This window comes from Stenella coeruleoalba, assembly GCF_951394435.1.
Source record: "Stenella coeruleoalba genome assembly, chromosome: 5".
Classification (NCBI taxonomy): Eukaryota; Metazoa; Chordata; class Mammalia; order Artiodactyla; family Delphinidae; genus Stenella; species Stenella coeruleoalba.
Window position 1 is genome coordinate 40,910,665 of NC_137150.1, and position 18,381 is coordinate 40,929,045.

General features: G+C 35.9%; 1 protein-coding gene across 1 annotated transcript in view; it reads right to left on the bottom strand.

Moving 5' to 3' along the window:
- The window catches only part of KPNA4 (karyopherin subunit alpha 4), a 58,263-nt gene that overhangs the window by 28,117 nt on the left and 11,765 nt on the right, over positions 1 to 18,381 (bottom strand). Inside the window, exons 2-5 of the mRNA XM_079922951.1 lie at positions 3,957 to 4,001; positions 3,032 to 3,121; positions 2,893 to 2,922; positions 2,746 to 2,798 (exon numbers count right to left, since the gene is read on the bottom strand). Of these exons, the coding sequence (XP_079779077.1) occupies positions 2,746 to 2,798; positions 2,893 to 2,922; positions 3,032 to 3,121; positions 3,957 to 4,001 (218 nt within the window). The remainder of the gene's footprint in view (positions 1 to 2,745; positions 2,799 to 2,892; positions 2,923 to 3,031; positions 3,122 to 3,956; positions 4,002 to 18,381) is intronic.

The window sequence follows — 18,381 nt, forward strand, 5'->3', positions numbered from 1 at the left end:
ATCAAAGGTCATAAAAGCTCAACAACATTCTCATCTCAACAACTAAAGGAAATGAAATAAACACAGCAATACATAGGAAAATATCCAGAGAGATATTGGAGATACTAAGGTGAATAAGACAGACACATCCTTGCTCTCATGGAGCTTAGAGAGTAAAACAATACCTAGTGCCCATTTACACATATGGCAGACTGCAATTTTAGCTGACAAATCCTAAATGTGGCCTAACACAAATCTTCACCCATTGAATCCCCTGCACTACTATATGAAGACAATGTTTAAGCAACTTTAATCAGATTATTCCCCTATATAAACCAAGTGATGGCTGCTAATTTACTACTCTATCAGTGTAAACTCCTTGACTGAGTTTTTTATAACACTCCACAAACTAGCTCCATCTTATTTATCTACTAATCTTATTCTCTGTAATTCAACAACAGGTCAGTTGTCTGTCCGACCATTTCAGTCTAATTTCTAGGCCCTTCAAATCCTATTCCCCACACTTGGAATGCTCTCTTTTTTGCCTATTCAAACTCTACCTTTTCAAGTTAAATGTTTTCAAAATACCCTCTCTGAATTCCGAGAATATATACACGGCATATGGCTACATTCGCTGTTGAGCATCACTATTTTTAATATAGTTTTGCCTTCCCGATTAGGTTCTAAACTTCTTACAAAGCAAGAATTATTCCACATGCTTCTTCACAGTATTTTCTGTAATAAATGGTACGATTCTTTGCACAACACAGGAAATAAACCCAGTCTTTCTTTTTCTTTTTTTTTTTTTTGCGGTACGCAGGCCTCTCACTGTTGTGGCCTCTCCCGTTGCAGAGCACAGGCTCCGGATGCGCAGGCTCAGCGGCCATGGCTCACGGGCCCAGCCGCTCCACGGCATGTGGGATCTTCCCGGACCGGGGCACGAACTCGTGTCCCCTGCATCGGCAGGCGGACTCTCAACCACTGCGCCACCAGGGAAGCCCAACCCAGTCTTTCTTAATCAAGGTTTCAAATTTAATAAAAGAAATTATTTTTTATTACTTCACTGAGGACATTCTTAAAGAGAAATGTCCCTCTTTCTTTGTAAAATGGCGCATATAATATCTACAATGTATCATCAGTTTGGTGACACTGTCTTGCTCTGTGCTAAGGTGCCAGTAGTTTACCCACAGTTGCTTTTGCAACATCCATGTGAATGTTAACACAGTAAAAACAACAACAAAAAAGGCAAATAAAGTCTTATTATTATTGTGAAAATAATACCTCCTTAAGTTATCCCAGGCTCTCCTAGGGATCCACACACTATATTTTGAGATCCCCTGCCTTAGGGCTTTAATTATCTTACAGAACTCATGTTGAGAAGAGCTGCTCCAATACTATAATCAACTCTGACAATGGTGAGCATAATGTACCAATTTCTTAATCATTCTTCCTATTACATTAATTTGCCATTCTGAGATGTGAAAACTTCTGTGATTTTCTTCCTACATAGCAAAGTTCTCTCTAAGAAGTTCTTCTATCTGTGGTGGGCAACATTTAATTCTATAATTTCCGTATGTGTTCTAGGCCATTTAAAGTGAATATGCAAAAGAAAGAAAGTCTAATAAACATAAAAGGGACTCATGCACTGGATAAGATATTACATAAAACTGTGAAGTTTTTTTTTCACTTTAAAATTCTGTAACTAGAATCAATTTCTTGCTTAAGTGTCTCTTTCCTACAATTACAACATAGGGTGGTATTCTTTTATTTATAAAAAAACAAAGGGCTTCCCTGATGGTGCAGTGGTTAAGAATCCGCCTGCCAATGCAGGAGGCACGGGTTCGAGCCCTGGTCCAGGAAGATCTCACATGCTGCGGAGCAACTAAGCCCATGCGCCACAACTACTGAGCCTGTGCTCTAGAGCCCACGAGCCACAACTACTGAGCCCATGTGCCACAACTACTGAAGCCCACGCGCCCTAGAGCCTGTGCTCTGCAACAAGAGAAGCCACCGTGATGAGAAGCCTTAGCACTGCAATGAAGAGTAGCCCCTGCTCACCGCAACTAGAGAAAGCCCGCACGCAGCAACAAAGACCCAATGCAGCCAAAAATAAATAAAATTTAAAAAAAAAGAAACCACTATATTGTACTATGATACAACCATATCTTCCCCGAGCTATGTATTAATACAAATGTCTCAGTAAAAAGTTTTTGGTTTTCCCTTAAAATATGAGTGCATAGGTTTTATAAGAATGTGCAAAAATAACTAAATATTCTTACATTGACTGAGAAGTGGGAGTCTCTGTAGCCCTAAATCTTAATGTGTACTTCCCTGTACACTGCTACAGTAAGCTTTAATTCAATTCATTGTTTGATCAATATGAGGACTGTGAGAAGAATTAGCTACCTGAGTAGGATTTGATGAATCTGAATTTTAATAAAATTAAATACCTATTAATCAGTAAAAGATAAAAAGCTTTATAAATAATGTTTTTCTATTAGTCTATAGCAATACCCTGTCAAATCAACTTTTCCCTGGCATTTGTACCTATTAGCCACACTAACGCCTCAATGTATTAGTGAGTTTAGAAAACTGCTAATTTTAATACTCTAAATCAGAGAATAATTTTGAAAATAAATTCAGTTGGTCTATGACTGTTCTTTATTGTCATCAAAGTTAATATAAGAAACAGGACTACTATATAGTGAAAACCCAAAAGAGAACTCCTGTGTAAGTTACAAAATATGTCCTTAAAATTTAACTTACCTAGCAGCTTGAACTGCACTTAACTGAATTCCTTGGTTATCACTTGAAGCATTCTATAAAAAACAAAACAATTTTTGATGCAGATACACAGTAATTAGTTGTTAAGTCCAAGAAATACAAATGAAAAGGGGGGGGAACTCAACTTACTTGAACAATAGCTTCTAGAGAGGTATTTTGCTGGGAAAAAAGTTAGAGAAAACTAAGTTAAAAAATCACCTTGTAATTCTATATTTATGTAAAAATTTTTCACTGGTATTTTTAAATTACCAGAATAACAATTACTTACCACTCTATAATCACCATCTATGTCAGAGTCTTCACAGATATCTTCATGTGGTACATTCCTTCTCTTTAAGAGATGTTCATCTCTTTTATTCTTTAAAAAAAAAAAAAACTTCAGTTAATTTTTAAAAAGCTAAATACTTTCATACAAAGGTTAGGCAGTCCTGTGCCTACAAAAAAACATGAAGTGACTTTTAAAAGTAAAATGCAAACGCAGAAAATTAAACCAAATTGTGAATTAAACACTTAAGCAACACTAATTTGAGCCCCAAACCCCAAATATTACATTTTTAATGAACCGTGAACAATGTAAAAATAAACTAAAAAACAAAATAATTTGATTTAAAAAGATAGTGTATAGTTTAAGCCAGAACCAAACATACATATTTATTTAAAAGTACTAAACCATTTTATACATCATCTGGGAGCTTCTCTTTATCACCTAAAAACAAAGTCAAAGCAAAAGTTGCGCAGTTCAAAATCAGACAAAAATCAACAATACCTTACAAAACTGAAGGGCCACTTGAATTTCACTAAAAATGTTTGTGACAAACTTAAAAATATATTCTCAACTAACCTACTTTAATACTTGAAAAGTTGATGAAATTTTTAAGTACCAAGTTCCTTTTATGGAGTAATTACTACTGTAAATAGCAGAACTATTTAGTATGACATATATTTTATATAAATCATTTAAAATTACATAAGAAAAAATCATTTGATAATGTGTTTATCTCTATATTTGGATAGTGGACAAACTGTATCTTGTCAACTTCAATAGCTTGTCAAATTTAGTCAATCTTTCCATTTTCAAAAGAAAAAGAAATGCCAATTAAGCACCTGAGATTAATATACATTTGCTAATTTCTCTATATGCTGTAAGGTTGTTAGAATTATGCTTGAAAGTACCCAATATTAATCAGGCTCACCTTCCTTAATTCAACTACAACTTCATTTCGTTGTCTTCTCATAGTCTACAAGAAATTAAAGAAAATTATTTTTAAAAAAATCACCTCAAATTCCATCAGCCAGAGAAAACTGATATTAACATTTTGATGTACATCCCCTTATCTTTTCTTCTACTCATATATATACATAGTCATATTTTACTCATAATAAAGGTTATATTATATAGATGATTTCCTATCTTCATTTCATATTCACATTCTCAAATACTGAACATCACTGAAATTATTAATGGAGCTATAATATTGGATATATCATAAAAATTTTAAACTGTAACATAAGAATTATAACACAAAGGTACAAAGAATAAAAGAACCCATAATCTCACCCCCTATATGAACTTCCTATTTAAAAAGTAATATATATACAAGGTAATCTCACCCCCCATATGAACTCCCTATTTAAAAACTAATATATGTATAAGGTTAGTAAATGCAACTGCTTTAAAAAAGGGGGGATGGGGGAAGGGGAGAGAACCTTCCTGCCCATTCATAGTTTCTTTCTCTAAAGGTAAACATTGTTAGATTTACTATGATTTTGACACACTTATCTATTTATTCTGATCTTCACCTTATTTTTGTTTATTTAATTAAAGATCTTAAAGATCTTCCATGGTGGTATAGGCAGATCTATTTCATTCTTCCTAAGAAGCACATTAATTATTCTACCACATACTGTAACCATTCTGTTTTTTAAAGTGTTTTTCTCATTTTAAAGTTACCTAACATAGAGGACTTCCCTGGTGGTGCAGTGGTTAAGAACCCGCCTGACAATGCAGTGGACACGGGTTCGAGCCCTGGTCTGGGAAGATCCCATATGCCGTGGAACAACTAAGCCCGTGTGCCACAACTACTATGCCTGCATTCTAGAGCCCACGTGCCACAACTACTGAACCCTGTGAGCCTAGAGCCTGTACTCCGCAACAAGAGAAGCCACCACAATGAAGAGTAGCCCTCGCTCGCTGCAACTAGAGAAAGCCCATTGCACTGGATATTAGATGAAACATATTTTGCAACTATAATCTGATTTTTATTGGTGGTGACAAAAATCACAGGTAACTTTAATAACTACTGAGGTTTATTGGCTACATTATTAACTGAAGGGAATACTGTTTCAGTTAGAAGTTAGTGAAAACAAAGATGTAATTAATTTTTTTCTAAGTTCCCAGGACCTCCTGAATTCCACCCATAGACTCCATGGGAATAAGGACTCTGCAAAGAACTCCTTTCTCCTTTTTAGAACTCCTTTCTAAAAAGTCAATCAGGTCATGTTACTCCCCTCTTCAAAACCATCCACTGGCTCTCCACTCTGGAGTAAATGCCCAGTCATTATAATGGCTTAAGTCTTCCTACCTCACCCCCTCACCCCCGCCCACACCCCCGGTTACCACCTCTAAGATCTCAGCTCCTATCACTCTCTCAATTCATTCTGCTGTATCCTCACTAACTTTGCTATTCCTCTAATGCACTGGAAATTCTCTCTTCAAGGCCTCTTCTAATACACTATACAGCAACTGCTAAGAAAATGGACTCCAAACTCCCAATGCAGGGGGCCAGGGTTCGATCCCTGGTCAGGGAACTAGATCCTGCATGCATTCTGCAACTAAGAAGCCTGCATGCTGCAACTAAGAAGGCTGATGTTGCAACTAAGACCCGGTGCAGCCTAAATAAATAAATAATAAATATTAAAATAAAATAAAAATAGCAAGACAATTAAAAAATACTAATAAGATAGGCTGCAAAATGAATAAAAATAAGTAGACAAGTATTACAACAAGAGTTTCAATATTCACCATAGTTTAATCATTACAGCCTTTAAGAAGTAAGAAGAAATATTTTTACTTTTACAAGTGAGGACACTGAGGTTTAGAGAAGTTAAACTACTTGGCCAAGGCTACATGGCTAGAAGTGGGACAGCCAGGATTAGAATTCAGAGTCTCATACAAAGCCAATTAACCACTATGCCATATTGTCTCCCACAAGTCTTAAAATCAAATAGAGTTCAAGCCAATTTTAGAGCCTATGGTTCATTCCAAAGCAAAAGTACTATTATCAAGACAATGCGCTTTCGCTGTATCACAATACAAAAACAATAAATAACTCAAATAAACAATAACATAAAACTATGTCCTGTTTCTCACAGAAAATAAAATCTGCAAAATGTACTACTTAAAAGATTTGTTCAGTAAAAAGGTAGACTTTTGAGGGACAGAGATTATTTCTAGTCTAGTCTGTAATCCCATCTAAAGAAGTAGGATTAATGTACAATGAATGGGCTTTAACTTCTTAATAAAGCAAACTATTAATAAATCCTAAACAACTGCTATACATTGACCTAAATATTTATTTACACACATTTTCCCCCATTTTTGTACATCTTGCTTATTAAATTAGTTTCTGATAATTTGAAACTCTTAATAAAGGATTTGTCAAAACAATTTAGCACTGTAGTTGCTGTGACATAAGCTTTGGGCTATTACTCTCCACAGAAACATTTGCAAAATAAAAGAACTGACAACCTCTTTACAATAGAGCAAGAAAGAGTTTTCTTCTCTTGAGAGAAAGCTGTTACCTCCAAGGTAAAGAGAAGATTGAATGAAATAGTTAGATAGAAAGATATCCTACACAACAACCTGGCAGCATTTACCCATGTTTTTTATTGCAAAAAACAAAGTGTCTTAAAAGTGGTATTAGATATTTAGACATTTTCAAATCACAACCCCATCTCGAATCAAGAAGGACTTTTATTTCTCTGAGGTCTCATGAAAGGGATACACAAGGCTTCTTTTTCTAAATCTTAACTTATCTTAAAGAGCTGGGTTTTTACATACTACATACAAATATAATAGTTCTGGATTCGCATGACTTAACTGATACAGTAAGCTGTCAATCAGAATTCCAAAAGGCTGCCAAACTAGCCAAAGGCTTATTTATAGGCCAAAGACTATCTAAAAAACAAAGGCTATAGAGGGTGCCCGCCTCCAGCCCCCCACCCCCAATAAACAGTAGAGTTCAGGCTGCTCTGATCATCCAGAATTTTTACATTTCTTTGCTTGTGATACAGCTTCAAAGTTCTAAACTCAGGCAAAAGGGAACAAGAAATTGTCAAAAAATTCAAACAAGTGAATCTTACAGAACACAGAATGGCATTTCCATTTAATAGTTATGTAGTTTTTAAAATTAACAAATAATTACTATGTATCCATTACTGTGCTAGGTTCTAGGGATTACTTTCTCTGCTCCAATGGGGTGAAAAGTAGAGTACTTTCTTTCCAACTTATGGCTAGTTAATTTCTAAGTCACTTTTTATCCATATAATATACTGTTTTCTTTAAAACTTTAGAAACTATTAATTTAAGATATGATGATATAATAATATACTGTATGAAACTGAATGGTTTAAATTTTCTTGAGTAAAAAGTTAGGGTTTAGATCAGTAAGGACTCAGTAAGTCTTACTAGAGAAAAACATTTAAAGAAAATTCTAAAGTTAGTCATTCAAAGGTAAGGGATATAATACTTTGATTTTATTTCATCCAGCCTGTCATTTTTACCTTAGGAATACTGATACTTGGGTAATAGCACAAAAAAGCAAAAGAATAAAAAAATTTATCAGGCATAAGGCCTTTTGTGAAGTGATGAGCTATATTTTAAAATTGGTATTTAGTAATATTACCACAACTCTGAAAATTGGCTAAAAATCATTTAATTGTATACTTAAAATGTGTGAATTTTATGCAAAGTAAACTATATCCCAATAAAGCAGTTTTTAAAAAGTTACACACACACACACACACACACACACACACAAATCCTCCCCTCAATGTGGATTACTACTGTATTACTACTTACAGCCTGCTAAAAAGCACACACTCAAGTATTCAAATATTTATTAATCACCTACTTGCCAATCATAAGAAATACAAGGATGGACCAGAATAGCATATCCATGGCCTTAAGAAGGTAGTACTCTTATGACAAAAAAATACAATTTAATAAAATAGTAATAAGGCCTAACACTTAGCAAACACTGGGTGTCAAACACCATTCCAAATATGTTACTTGACTTTATTCATTTAAATATATGTAATGTGTTATAATGTGCATACTAATCTTAACAGCAGAGAGTCTATGTAATAAAGATGAAATATAAGCTGATGAAATATAAGCTGAATCTTTAAGACTGAATGGAAATTCAGTTAGAGACAGGCATTTCAGGTAGAAGATAGAACATATACAAAAAGAGAATTAAAAGTGAGTTACTAGTGTTTTCAACCTATATAACCATTGCATCCTAAACATAAGTACAACAGCTGTTTAATCCAATAAATATGGTAAACCAAATGCTAAAAATAAATATCTATAGAAGTCTGTTTTCCCATTCTTTACCTATTTCTCCCTCCTCTCATCTCCACTTGTTGATCTCTCCAGCAGCAGTCATTATGGTGCTTATTTATGCCTTTGCCAAATAGCATATATGTTGTTAAATTGCAGGTGATTAGCAAGTAAATTCCAACTTCACATTTATGACAATAAAAAAAATGCTTAATGTTAAATGCTTAACGTTATATGCTTGCTCAAACTGTGGATTTATTTCTCAGCAATAATATTTATTAATAGCAGCAGTAGGAGAGAAAAGTTCTAATTAGCACTACTAGTGATAGACAAAACTCTTCATAAGTAGAATCAAGTTCTTATCTCTGACAAGTAAAAAGATGAATGGAGGTTGAGTATAAGAGAAGTTTAAAAGTAAATTCACGGGCTTCCCTGGTGGCACAGTGGTTGAGAGTCCACCTGTCGATGCAGGGGACACGGGTTCATGCCCTGCTCCGGGAAGATCCCACATGCCGTGGAGTGGCTAGGCCCGTGAGCCATGGCCGCTGAGCCTGCGTGTCCGGAGCCTGTGCCCCGCAACGGGAGAGGTCACGACAGTGAGAGGCCCACATACCGCAAAAAAAACCCACCAAAAAACAAAAAGTAAATTCACTGTAGGAGGCCAGATTTAACCTTGGCAAGCTTTTGGACAAGTTTTAAGAAATACTTCGAATCTACAGATACCATACTTTAAAATGATCCACATGTAAATTATAAGCATTGAAATTTAACTTATTAAAATTATTAAATTACATGAATGTACTTTTTTAAAAATCACAAAGGGACTTCCCTGGTGGCACAGTGGTTAAGAGTCCGCCTGCCAATGCTGGGGACACAGGTTCAAGCCCTGGTCCGGGAAGATCCCACATGTCGTGGAGCAACTAAGCCCGTGCGCCACAACTACCGACCCTGCACTTTAGAGCCCATGAGCCACGACTACTGAAGCCCACGTGCTCTAGGGCCCGTGCTCCGCAACAAGAGAAGCCACCACAATAAGAAGCCCGCACACTGCAATGAAGAGTAGTCCCTGTTCACTTCAACTAGAGAAAGCCCACACACAGCAACAAAAACCCAATGCAGCCAAAAAATAAATTAAAAAAAAAAGATAAAAATCACAAAAATGTTAGAAACTGTTAATAGTTGTTAACTCTAAGGAATGGCATTACAGTAGAGTTTCACTATCTAATCAATATTCAAACAATAAGGAAATACATTAAATTCAAAAGTTATACATATTTGGAAAAGTTAGAAAACAAAGGTAAGAAGAAAAGGAAAAAGTTAAATTTCCTAAGTTTTCTATATTCACCTATATTGTACAAGAGGTGTATATACACACACACATAACAGAGGAGAAAATACAGAATACATACATGTCTCCCCCCAAGATGGGTACTACCATATGGCTAAACTACTGGTATATGGCTACTAGTCCCAGCTCTACCTTTTATTACTGTAATCTTAGTCAAGTTACCATGTTTATGGGCATTAATTCCTTCATCTGTAGAGTGAAGGGATTCTAACATCTTTTATGTCTCAAAAATTTTATCAATGTTATCAACTTCAAAAAACAAAGTCACAAAAATATTTAAAATTGCCATTAGTACAAGTTACTACCCATGGCAATAACTTCTATGCCAAGAATACTGAGAAAGCCATAGCTCAAGATTGTAAACAATGAAAAGATATTGTGTGGCTCTGGCGTAACTGCTCTGTGTTTTCACATTTTGCAGGGTTTTTTCTGGCCTTAAATTATGCTGCAAAGCACATGGAAATCATTGAGCTTTCAATAGATTTGGTAACAGAGATCATTACCAAACAAATGAACTCTGTGTGTATGTGTGTCTGTGCATGCGTGCTGCTGGCAAGGAGGAGGTGTTTGGTAGGGAAAGAAAAAAGGTTAAGAAATGACCATAGTTTGGTGAGACACATATAACCAACCCTCTCAAAATGGGAAATGCTCCAAGGTGAACTTTCAGAATCACATAGAAAGTGATTAAGGACAACACATAGAGACACCTGTTATACCAAACAATGCATGTTTGAATTTTATATGAGCAAAAGGGAAGGTACTCCCTTCTCTTTTAGAATGAGACTGATCAAATCCTGGCAAGAGTGATCATTTCTCTTCAAAGGTTTTGACTACTTCATAGAAGAAACACAATTTCAGGAACTGACTGAATAACAAGTTGAAGAAAACATACGGGAAAGACATTGGGAAAAATTACGAAGAACAAGAAACCAAATGAGATTCAACCAAGTTAAGGAAGTCAACAGAACCCAAGTCAACACTGCTAAAGAAATCTGCTATCTCTGTTTATTTAGTGCATTCTCACATGAGAAAACCAATTATTTTTTCCATTTACAAAACAAGATCAGATTAAAATAAAACATGAAAAGCAGGAGATTAAGGAATATTTTCCTTGTATGTACATTTTATGAATATAATCAATTCAAATTCATGGTTTTGTTACAGAAAAATCTACACAAATATCACTGTAGGATTTTGTAAACTGGAAAAAAAAGAAATCATTTAAACTATCTCATTTTATAGTGACTTGTCCAAGGCTCAGATTATCCTGGCCCCAGACCAATGTTCTTTATACTAGACCATACTACCTTTTCATTCTAGGTCTCCTTCTGTTGCATATCTCTTCAAATAAGCCACTTTTCCTTCTTTTTCCTCAGTATTTTCAAAATATTTATTTTTCTTTGTGAACTTCTGTTCAAAGACTTTCACAATGGCAACAGAAAAACTTCATTAAAAGGTAAATCACTGAATTGCTTTACTAAAACACCATTTGAGAAGCATTAACTCTAATTATGCTCACATACTAAACAGATGTGTACATCTACACAAAAAGCCAGTAATTCACCCAACAAATGTTTACTGATCATTATATACCATAAACTGTTCTCAGTGTTAAGGACACAGCAGGGAACAAAAGGATAAAAATCTCTGACTTCACAGAACCTAGTGTGGGGAAAGACAATAAATAAAACTAAAATATAGGACTTCCCTGATGGCACAGTGGTTGAGAGTCCGCCTGCCAATGCAGGGGACACAGGTTCGTGCCCTGGTCCGGGAGGATCCCACATGCCGCAGAGCGGCTGGACCCGTGAGCCATGGCCGCTGAGCCTGCACGTCCGGAGCCTGCGCTCCTCAACGGGAGAGGCCACAACAGTCAGAGGCCCGCGTACTGTAAAAAAAAAAACAAACAAACAAACAAAAAAAAACCTAAAATATATGTTAGATAGTGACAAATATTAGAAAAAATATAAAGCCAAGAAAGTGGATTTTTTTTAACTTTAAAAAAAATGTTTAAAAAATATTTATTTATTTGGCTCCTCCAGGTCTTAGTTGCAGCGTGCAGGATCTAGTTCCCTGACCAGGGATTGAATCTGGGGCCGCTGCATTGGGAGCACGGAGTCTTAACCACTGAACCACCAGGAAAGTCCCAAGAAGAGGGATATTTTTAAGTAAAGACCTTAAGATGAGTAAGCAAGCCATGCTGGTAATTTAGCAGAAAGTATTCAAGGCAGAGGAATTAGCAAGTAAAAAAGGACCAGACATAAGAGAAGAGGAAAGGCAGAGTCCAGGTGGCTGACATGCAATGAACAGAGGAGAAGGAAATGGATGGCCACTGTAAAGATTTTGGCATTTACTCTTAGTGCAATAGAAAGCCACTGATGGGTTCTGAGCAAATGAGACATCATACTCTGACTTAAAACAGAATCATTCCAGCTGCTGTGTTGGGAATACAACGTAACTGTAGTAGTCCAAATAAGAGCTAATAGTTTGGAGCAGAGTGATAGCAGGGGACATAATGAGATGCAGATTCTGAAGACTGATATATTCCGAAGATTGAATCTACAAAATGTGCTAATTAATGGGCTAGATAAGACTGTGAAAGAGAGGAAACAATGAGGAATGGAAGGTTTTTGGTCCAAGTTAAGTGAAAGATGGAACTACCATTTACTGAGATGGGGCAGACTGAATGATGAGCAGGTTTGGGGAGTAATATGACTTTTGAACATGCTAAGTTTAATATACTTATAATGAATCAAAATGAGTCAAGACGTCAGTTTGAGCCTAGGTTTCAAGGAAGAGGTTAGGACTAAAAATATCAACTTAGAAAGCTGGCTGTGTATAAATCGCATTTAAAACCAGATGATTTGATAAGATTACCTGCAGAGTGAGCATAACTTCAGGCACTTTAAATATTAAGGGGCAGAGAACTAAGAAGTAACAGTCAGTGAGACAGAAGACAATAGGAATCTGTGCAAAGCTGGAATCAAGTGAAAAAAAATTACTTTTCAAGGAAGAATACATAATTAACTATGTCAAATGGTACTGACAGGTCAAATAAGATGAGGACTGAGAACCATCAGATTACTGTACATTTACTTTATAATTTAATATGGCTTATCATCACAGAAACAATTCCCCCACCCCAAATCTACTATGAATTCTGGTCTGTTTCTGTTACCGTTTATTCCCATCCCTGGACACTTAATAAGCTGAAAAATACTACCCAAGACTCAAAGCTTCTAACCCACATGTTATTTACTCTGCTACAGTACTGTACCTGAATAAGTTACAGAACCAAAGGTGAGCTCTGTTATCTACACAACACAGATTTCTCCAAATGAAAACAAACCCCACTCTCTAGCCCTTCCCTGTTCCCTTAAGCCACTCTGCAAGCAGTCTTATTTCTGAGTAGGTCGTATATTTCAGGACAAGACTAAATTTGTGTAAATAATGGTTCCCCCTCCATCAATGCAGTCAATGAAGTAGACTACATTTTAACATATATATTCCCAAATTAACCACTTCTGTAAGTATGAAATTATTTTTTGAAATGTCAAATATACAAAAAAGTAGAGAAAATCATAATATACTCATGTATCAATGAATATCACTATTTTGTCCCATTTGCTTTATTTTTTAAAGAAATAAGAATTTCTAAGTATTACAGATACTGCTGAAACCTCATTCCAACCTCAACCCTCTCCACTCCCTTTCCCCTTTTGCCTTCCCAGAAGCAACCATTTTTCTGAATTCTCATGAGTGTTTTGACTGTATATCAACACATCTATAATAGTTTTAATACATTTAACATGAATAATATCATGCCATACACACCTTTTTGAAAAGTAAACTTTAGAGCAGTTTTAAGCCCACAGAAAAACTGAACAGAAAGTACAGAGTTCCCATGTATTCCTCGTCCCTCCTCCACTATCAACATTCTGTACTAGTGTGGTACCTTTGTTACAAATGACAAACCTATGACACATCATTATCACCCAAAGTCCATAGTTTACATTAGGGTACATCCTACAGGTTTTGACAAACGTAAAATAACATGTATCTACCATTATTATAGTATCATACAGATTAGTTTCACTGCCCTAAAAATCCTCTGTACTCTGCCTACAGTCTCTGGAAACCACTGATCTTTCACTGTCTCTACACTTTTGCCCTTTCCAGAATGTCATATAGCTGGAATCATACAGGAGGTGGCCTTTTTAGATTGGCATCTTTCATTTAGTAGTATATATTTAAGCTTCTTCCATGTCTTTTAATAGTTTGATAGAACATTTTTTCTTAGTGCTGAATAATATTCCATTGTCTCAATGTATCATAGTTTACTTACCTTCATTTGCATAAAAACCAAAGAGTGTGGTTAATGAATTGTATGGTAAGAGTAAGAAACCTTGCCAAACTGCCTTTCAACGTGGCTGTACCAATTTGTATTCCCACCAGCAATGAATGAGACTTCCCCTTGCTCCACATCCTCACTAACATTGGTTGTCAAGTGTTTTTTCTTTTCTTTTTTTAAACTGTGGTAAAATACACGACATAAAACATACTATCATAACCATTTCTAACTAAAAAATTTTTATTAAAAAATGTAAAATTTGCCATCGTAATAATTCTTAAGTGAAGAGTTCAGTACATTTGCATTTTTGTGCACCCAATGTCCAAAACTCTTTTCATCTCAATAAACTGAAACCCTATAACCTATTAAACATCAACTCCCTATTTCCCCTTCCCCCCGGGCAACCATTACGCTACTTTCTGTTTCTATGAATTTTGCTATTCTAGGTACCTAATATAGGTGGAATTGTACAATTTTTGCTTTTTGTGACTTAGCATAATGGCTTCAAGTTTCACCCACATTGTAATGTGCCAGAATTTCCTTTCTTCTTAAGTCAGAATATTCCATTGCATGCATATACCACATTTTATTTGTCCATTCACCCACTGAAGGACACTTGGCTTGCTTCCACCTTTTGACTACTGCAGATAATGCTGCTATGACTATTAAGGGTACAAATACCTCTTTCAAGTCCTTTTCAATTCTTTTGGGTATATTCCGAACCCAGGAGTGGAGTTGCTGGGTCATATGGTAATTCTATTTTTAATTTTTTGAGGAATCACCATACCATTTTCCATAGTGGCTGAACAATTTTGCATTCTCACCAACAGTGTACCATGGTACCAATTTCTCCACATCTTCATCAACGCTTGTTATTTTCTGGGGTCTTTTTTTTTTTGTTTGTTTTTGTTTTTTCAGTAGTCATTCTAATGGGTGTAAGGTGGTATCCCATTGTGGTTCTGACCTGCCCATTTCCTCAATAACTAGTAATGTTGAACACCTTTTCATATGCTTGTTGGCCACTTGTATAACTTCTTTGGAGATATGTTTATTCAAATCCTTTGCCCATTTTAAAATAGAGGTTTATTTTTTTGTTATTGAGTTGTAGGAGTTCTTTATATATTCTGGATGTTAACCACATATTAGATGTGCAAGTATTTTCTCCCATTCCGCCAGTTGCCTTTTCACAATGTTGACTGGGTCCTTTTATGTACAGAAATCTTAACGTTTGATGTAGTCCAATTTACCTATTTTCTCTTTTGTCACCTATGCTTTTGGTGTCATATCCAAGAAATCACTGCTAGTTTCATGTCATGAAGCCTTTGTCCCACGTTTTCTTCTTAAGAGTTTTATTGTTTTGTCTTATATTTAGGCTCTTGATACATTTTGAGTTAATTTTTGTATATGGTATTAGGTTAGGGTCCAACTTCATTCTTTTGCTTGTGGATATCAAATATTCCCAGCACCATTTGTTGAAAAGACTGTCCTTTTACCACTGAATGGTCTTGGCACTCTCACCAAAAATAATTTGCCCATACATGCTAGGGTTTATTTCTGGGCTCCCCATTCTATTCCATTGGTCTATATGTCTGACTTTATGCAAGTATCACAGTTTTCATTACTGTAGCTTTGTACTAAGTTTTAAAATCAGGAAGTATGAGACCTCCAACTTTATCTTCTTTTTCAAGATTACTTTTGACTATTTGGGGCCCATTGAGATTCCACATGAATTTTAAGATGGATTTTTCTATTTCTACAAATAATACCCCTGAGATTTTGATAAATCCGTAGATTTGCATTAAATCTGTAGATCACTTTGGGTAGTACAGACATTTAACAATAATAAGTCTTTCTATCCATGAACACAGTATGTCTTTCCATTTATTTGTGTCCCCTTTAATTTCTTTCAGCAACATTTTACAGTTTTCAGTGTAAAAGTTTTTCTTCTCATTGGTTAGTTTTATTCCTAAGTATTATATTCCTTTTGATGTTACTGTAAATGGGTATGCCTCTCAATTTCCTTTTCAGGTTGTTCCTTGTTAGTGTTGGTTAATTTTATATCCCACAAGACTGCGTCCCAATGGTTCTCACCCAGGGTGATTTTGCCACTCAGGGGACGTTTGGTAATTTCTGGAGACAATTTTGGTTTTTACAACTTGGGGGGAAGGGGACAGACATGCTACTGGAATCAAATGGGCAGAGGCAAGGGATGCTACTAAACATCCTACAACACAAAGGGAAGTTTCCCACAACAAAGAATTATCTGGCCCAAGATGTCAATAGTGCCAAACTTAAGAAACTTTGCTATATTCTACTATGAGTTATTCTCATTAGAACCCAAATTAAGTCCAAATATATTTCAAAATGTACACAAGAAAAAGGAAACATTCCAAAAGATTAACAGCAGTAAGATTATGGAGGATTATTTTATTTTTCCATTTTTCTAAAAAATTTCTACAATTACCATGCCATTACCATTTCAAGAGAAAAAAATTAACTTGGGACTTTCCTGGTGGTCCAGTGGGTAAGACTCTGAGCTCCCAATACAGGGGGGCCAGGTTTGATCTCTGGTCCAGGAACTAGATTCTACATGCATGCCACAACTAAGAAGCTGGCATGCCGCAACTAAGAAGCCCACATGCTGCAATGTAGATCCCACGTGCCGCAACGAAGATCCAGTGCAGCCAAAATAAATAAATATTTTTAAAAAGAGAGAAAAATTAACTTGATTTGAAAAATTTGATTTAGTCACTAATTCTAATCAGAGTACATGACTCTTTTTTTTGTTTTTTCTTTTTTAAAGTTGCATTTGATTTCCACAAGTATTTATTTAAGTGCCACTTATCTGCCAGGCTCTGTGACAAGAGTTAAGAATAGAGTGGTATACAAAATAGACAAGGTTCATACTCTCAGGGAGCTTATAGTCTGATGGGAGAATTTAACATTGAGTAAATACACTAACAAATTATGATACGTATTCTCAAGGAAAACAACAGGGGGATTTAACTTTCAACTAGCCTCTTCAGGGATGGCCTCTAAGTAAATGATATTGAAGATTCAAAAGATGAGAAATAACCAGGCAGGCGAAGGAAAGGGGATGAAGAAAAAGGGAGTGGGAAGAGCATTCTGACAGAGCAGCATGTGTGAAAGGCCTGGAGAGGGCTATTAATGTGTTAGAGTTAGAGGAATTAAAAGAAGATGAGTGAGAGCATAGTATAAAGGAGATAATAAGTGAGAGAGGTAGGAGAAGGAGACAGGGACAAGATTTGGCAAGGCCTTAAAGGTCTCAGTAAGGAGTTTGAAAGCTAAATGTGGTGGGATACAACTGAAGCAGAGGAGGAGCGTTGATATGATTTACTTATTTTTTAAAAGAACCACGCTGGTTATTTTATGAATTAGAGCAGAGCAATAGCAGAAATAAGGCAACCACTGTAGAGATGAGGTAATAATGATTTGCCCCAGATTTGAACAGTGAGTACAAAGCAAACAGAAAAGTAAGAATGGAGTGACATTGACTAAATAACGTCATACTTACAACCTTATCATAGAGAAACTTCTCTTTCCAGGGATGTTGCTGCAAAGCCAGCAAAGGATGTTACTTATGTGACACCCCCCTTCCCCACACCACAGCTGACTGGTGGAGGAGGTGAAGGGGAAAAGCCAATCCACAAACAGGCCAGCAGTAAAAACAATCTGCCTCAGTTTGGGCAGAGCTTATCAGCATAAGCAGATTCTCTCAGTAATTCAACACGAAAATTATATAAAGACTAAGAGAGTCAGTACCCAGGAAAAATAAAATTTAGTAGCTGAATTAGTGGCTGGCAGAGCAGTAGAGCAAAGATCCATGAATTCCTACCAAGATACTCCTACCTGAAATATCTGGGATAATGTGAGAACTGGTTCCTTAATGTTCCTAACACCCCACCCTTATTTGATATAGTCTGAATAAGGGTGTTCCTTGCATTCTCTCTCTCTTTTTTTTTTGGCCACGTAGCGCAGCTTGTGGGATCTTAATTCCCCGACCAGGGACTGAACCCAGGCCTCTCTGCAGTGAAAGCACCAAGTCCTAACCACTGGACAGCCAAGGAAGTCCCTATTCCTTGCATTTTTAAAAGCTTAATCAAAGAAAGTATCCACTAAAGTGGGATTTTAATTTTACAGAAATTGAGGCTAAAAAAATTATTATAAAGCTTTCCTGATGGCATATAGCTCATGAGATGCAATCCTAGGTCTTCTCATTCTAATAATCAACCTTTTCCACAAATCTTAAGGGAAGAGTTATTGGATGCCAAACATTTAGGATATCCTTTCCTTTCAAATTTAAGGTATGTTATTTATTATAAATTTGACTTTAGG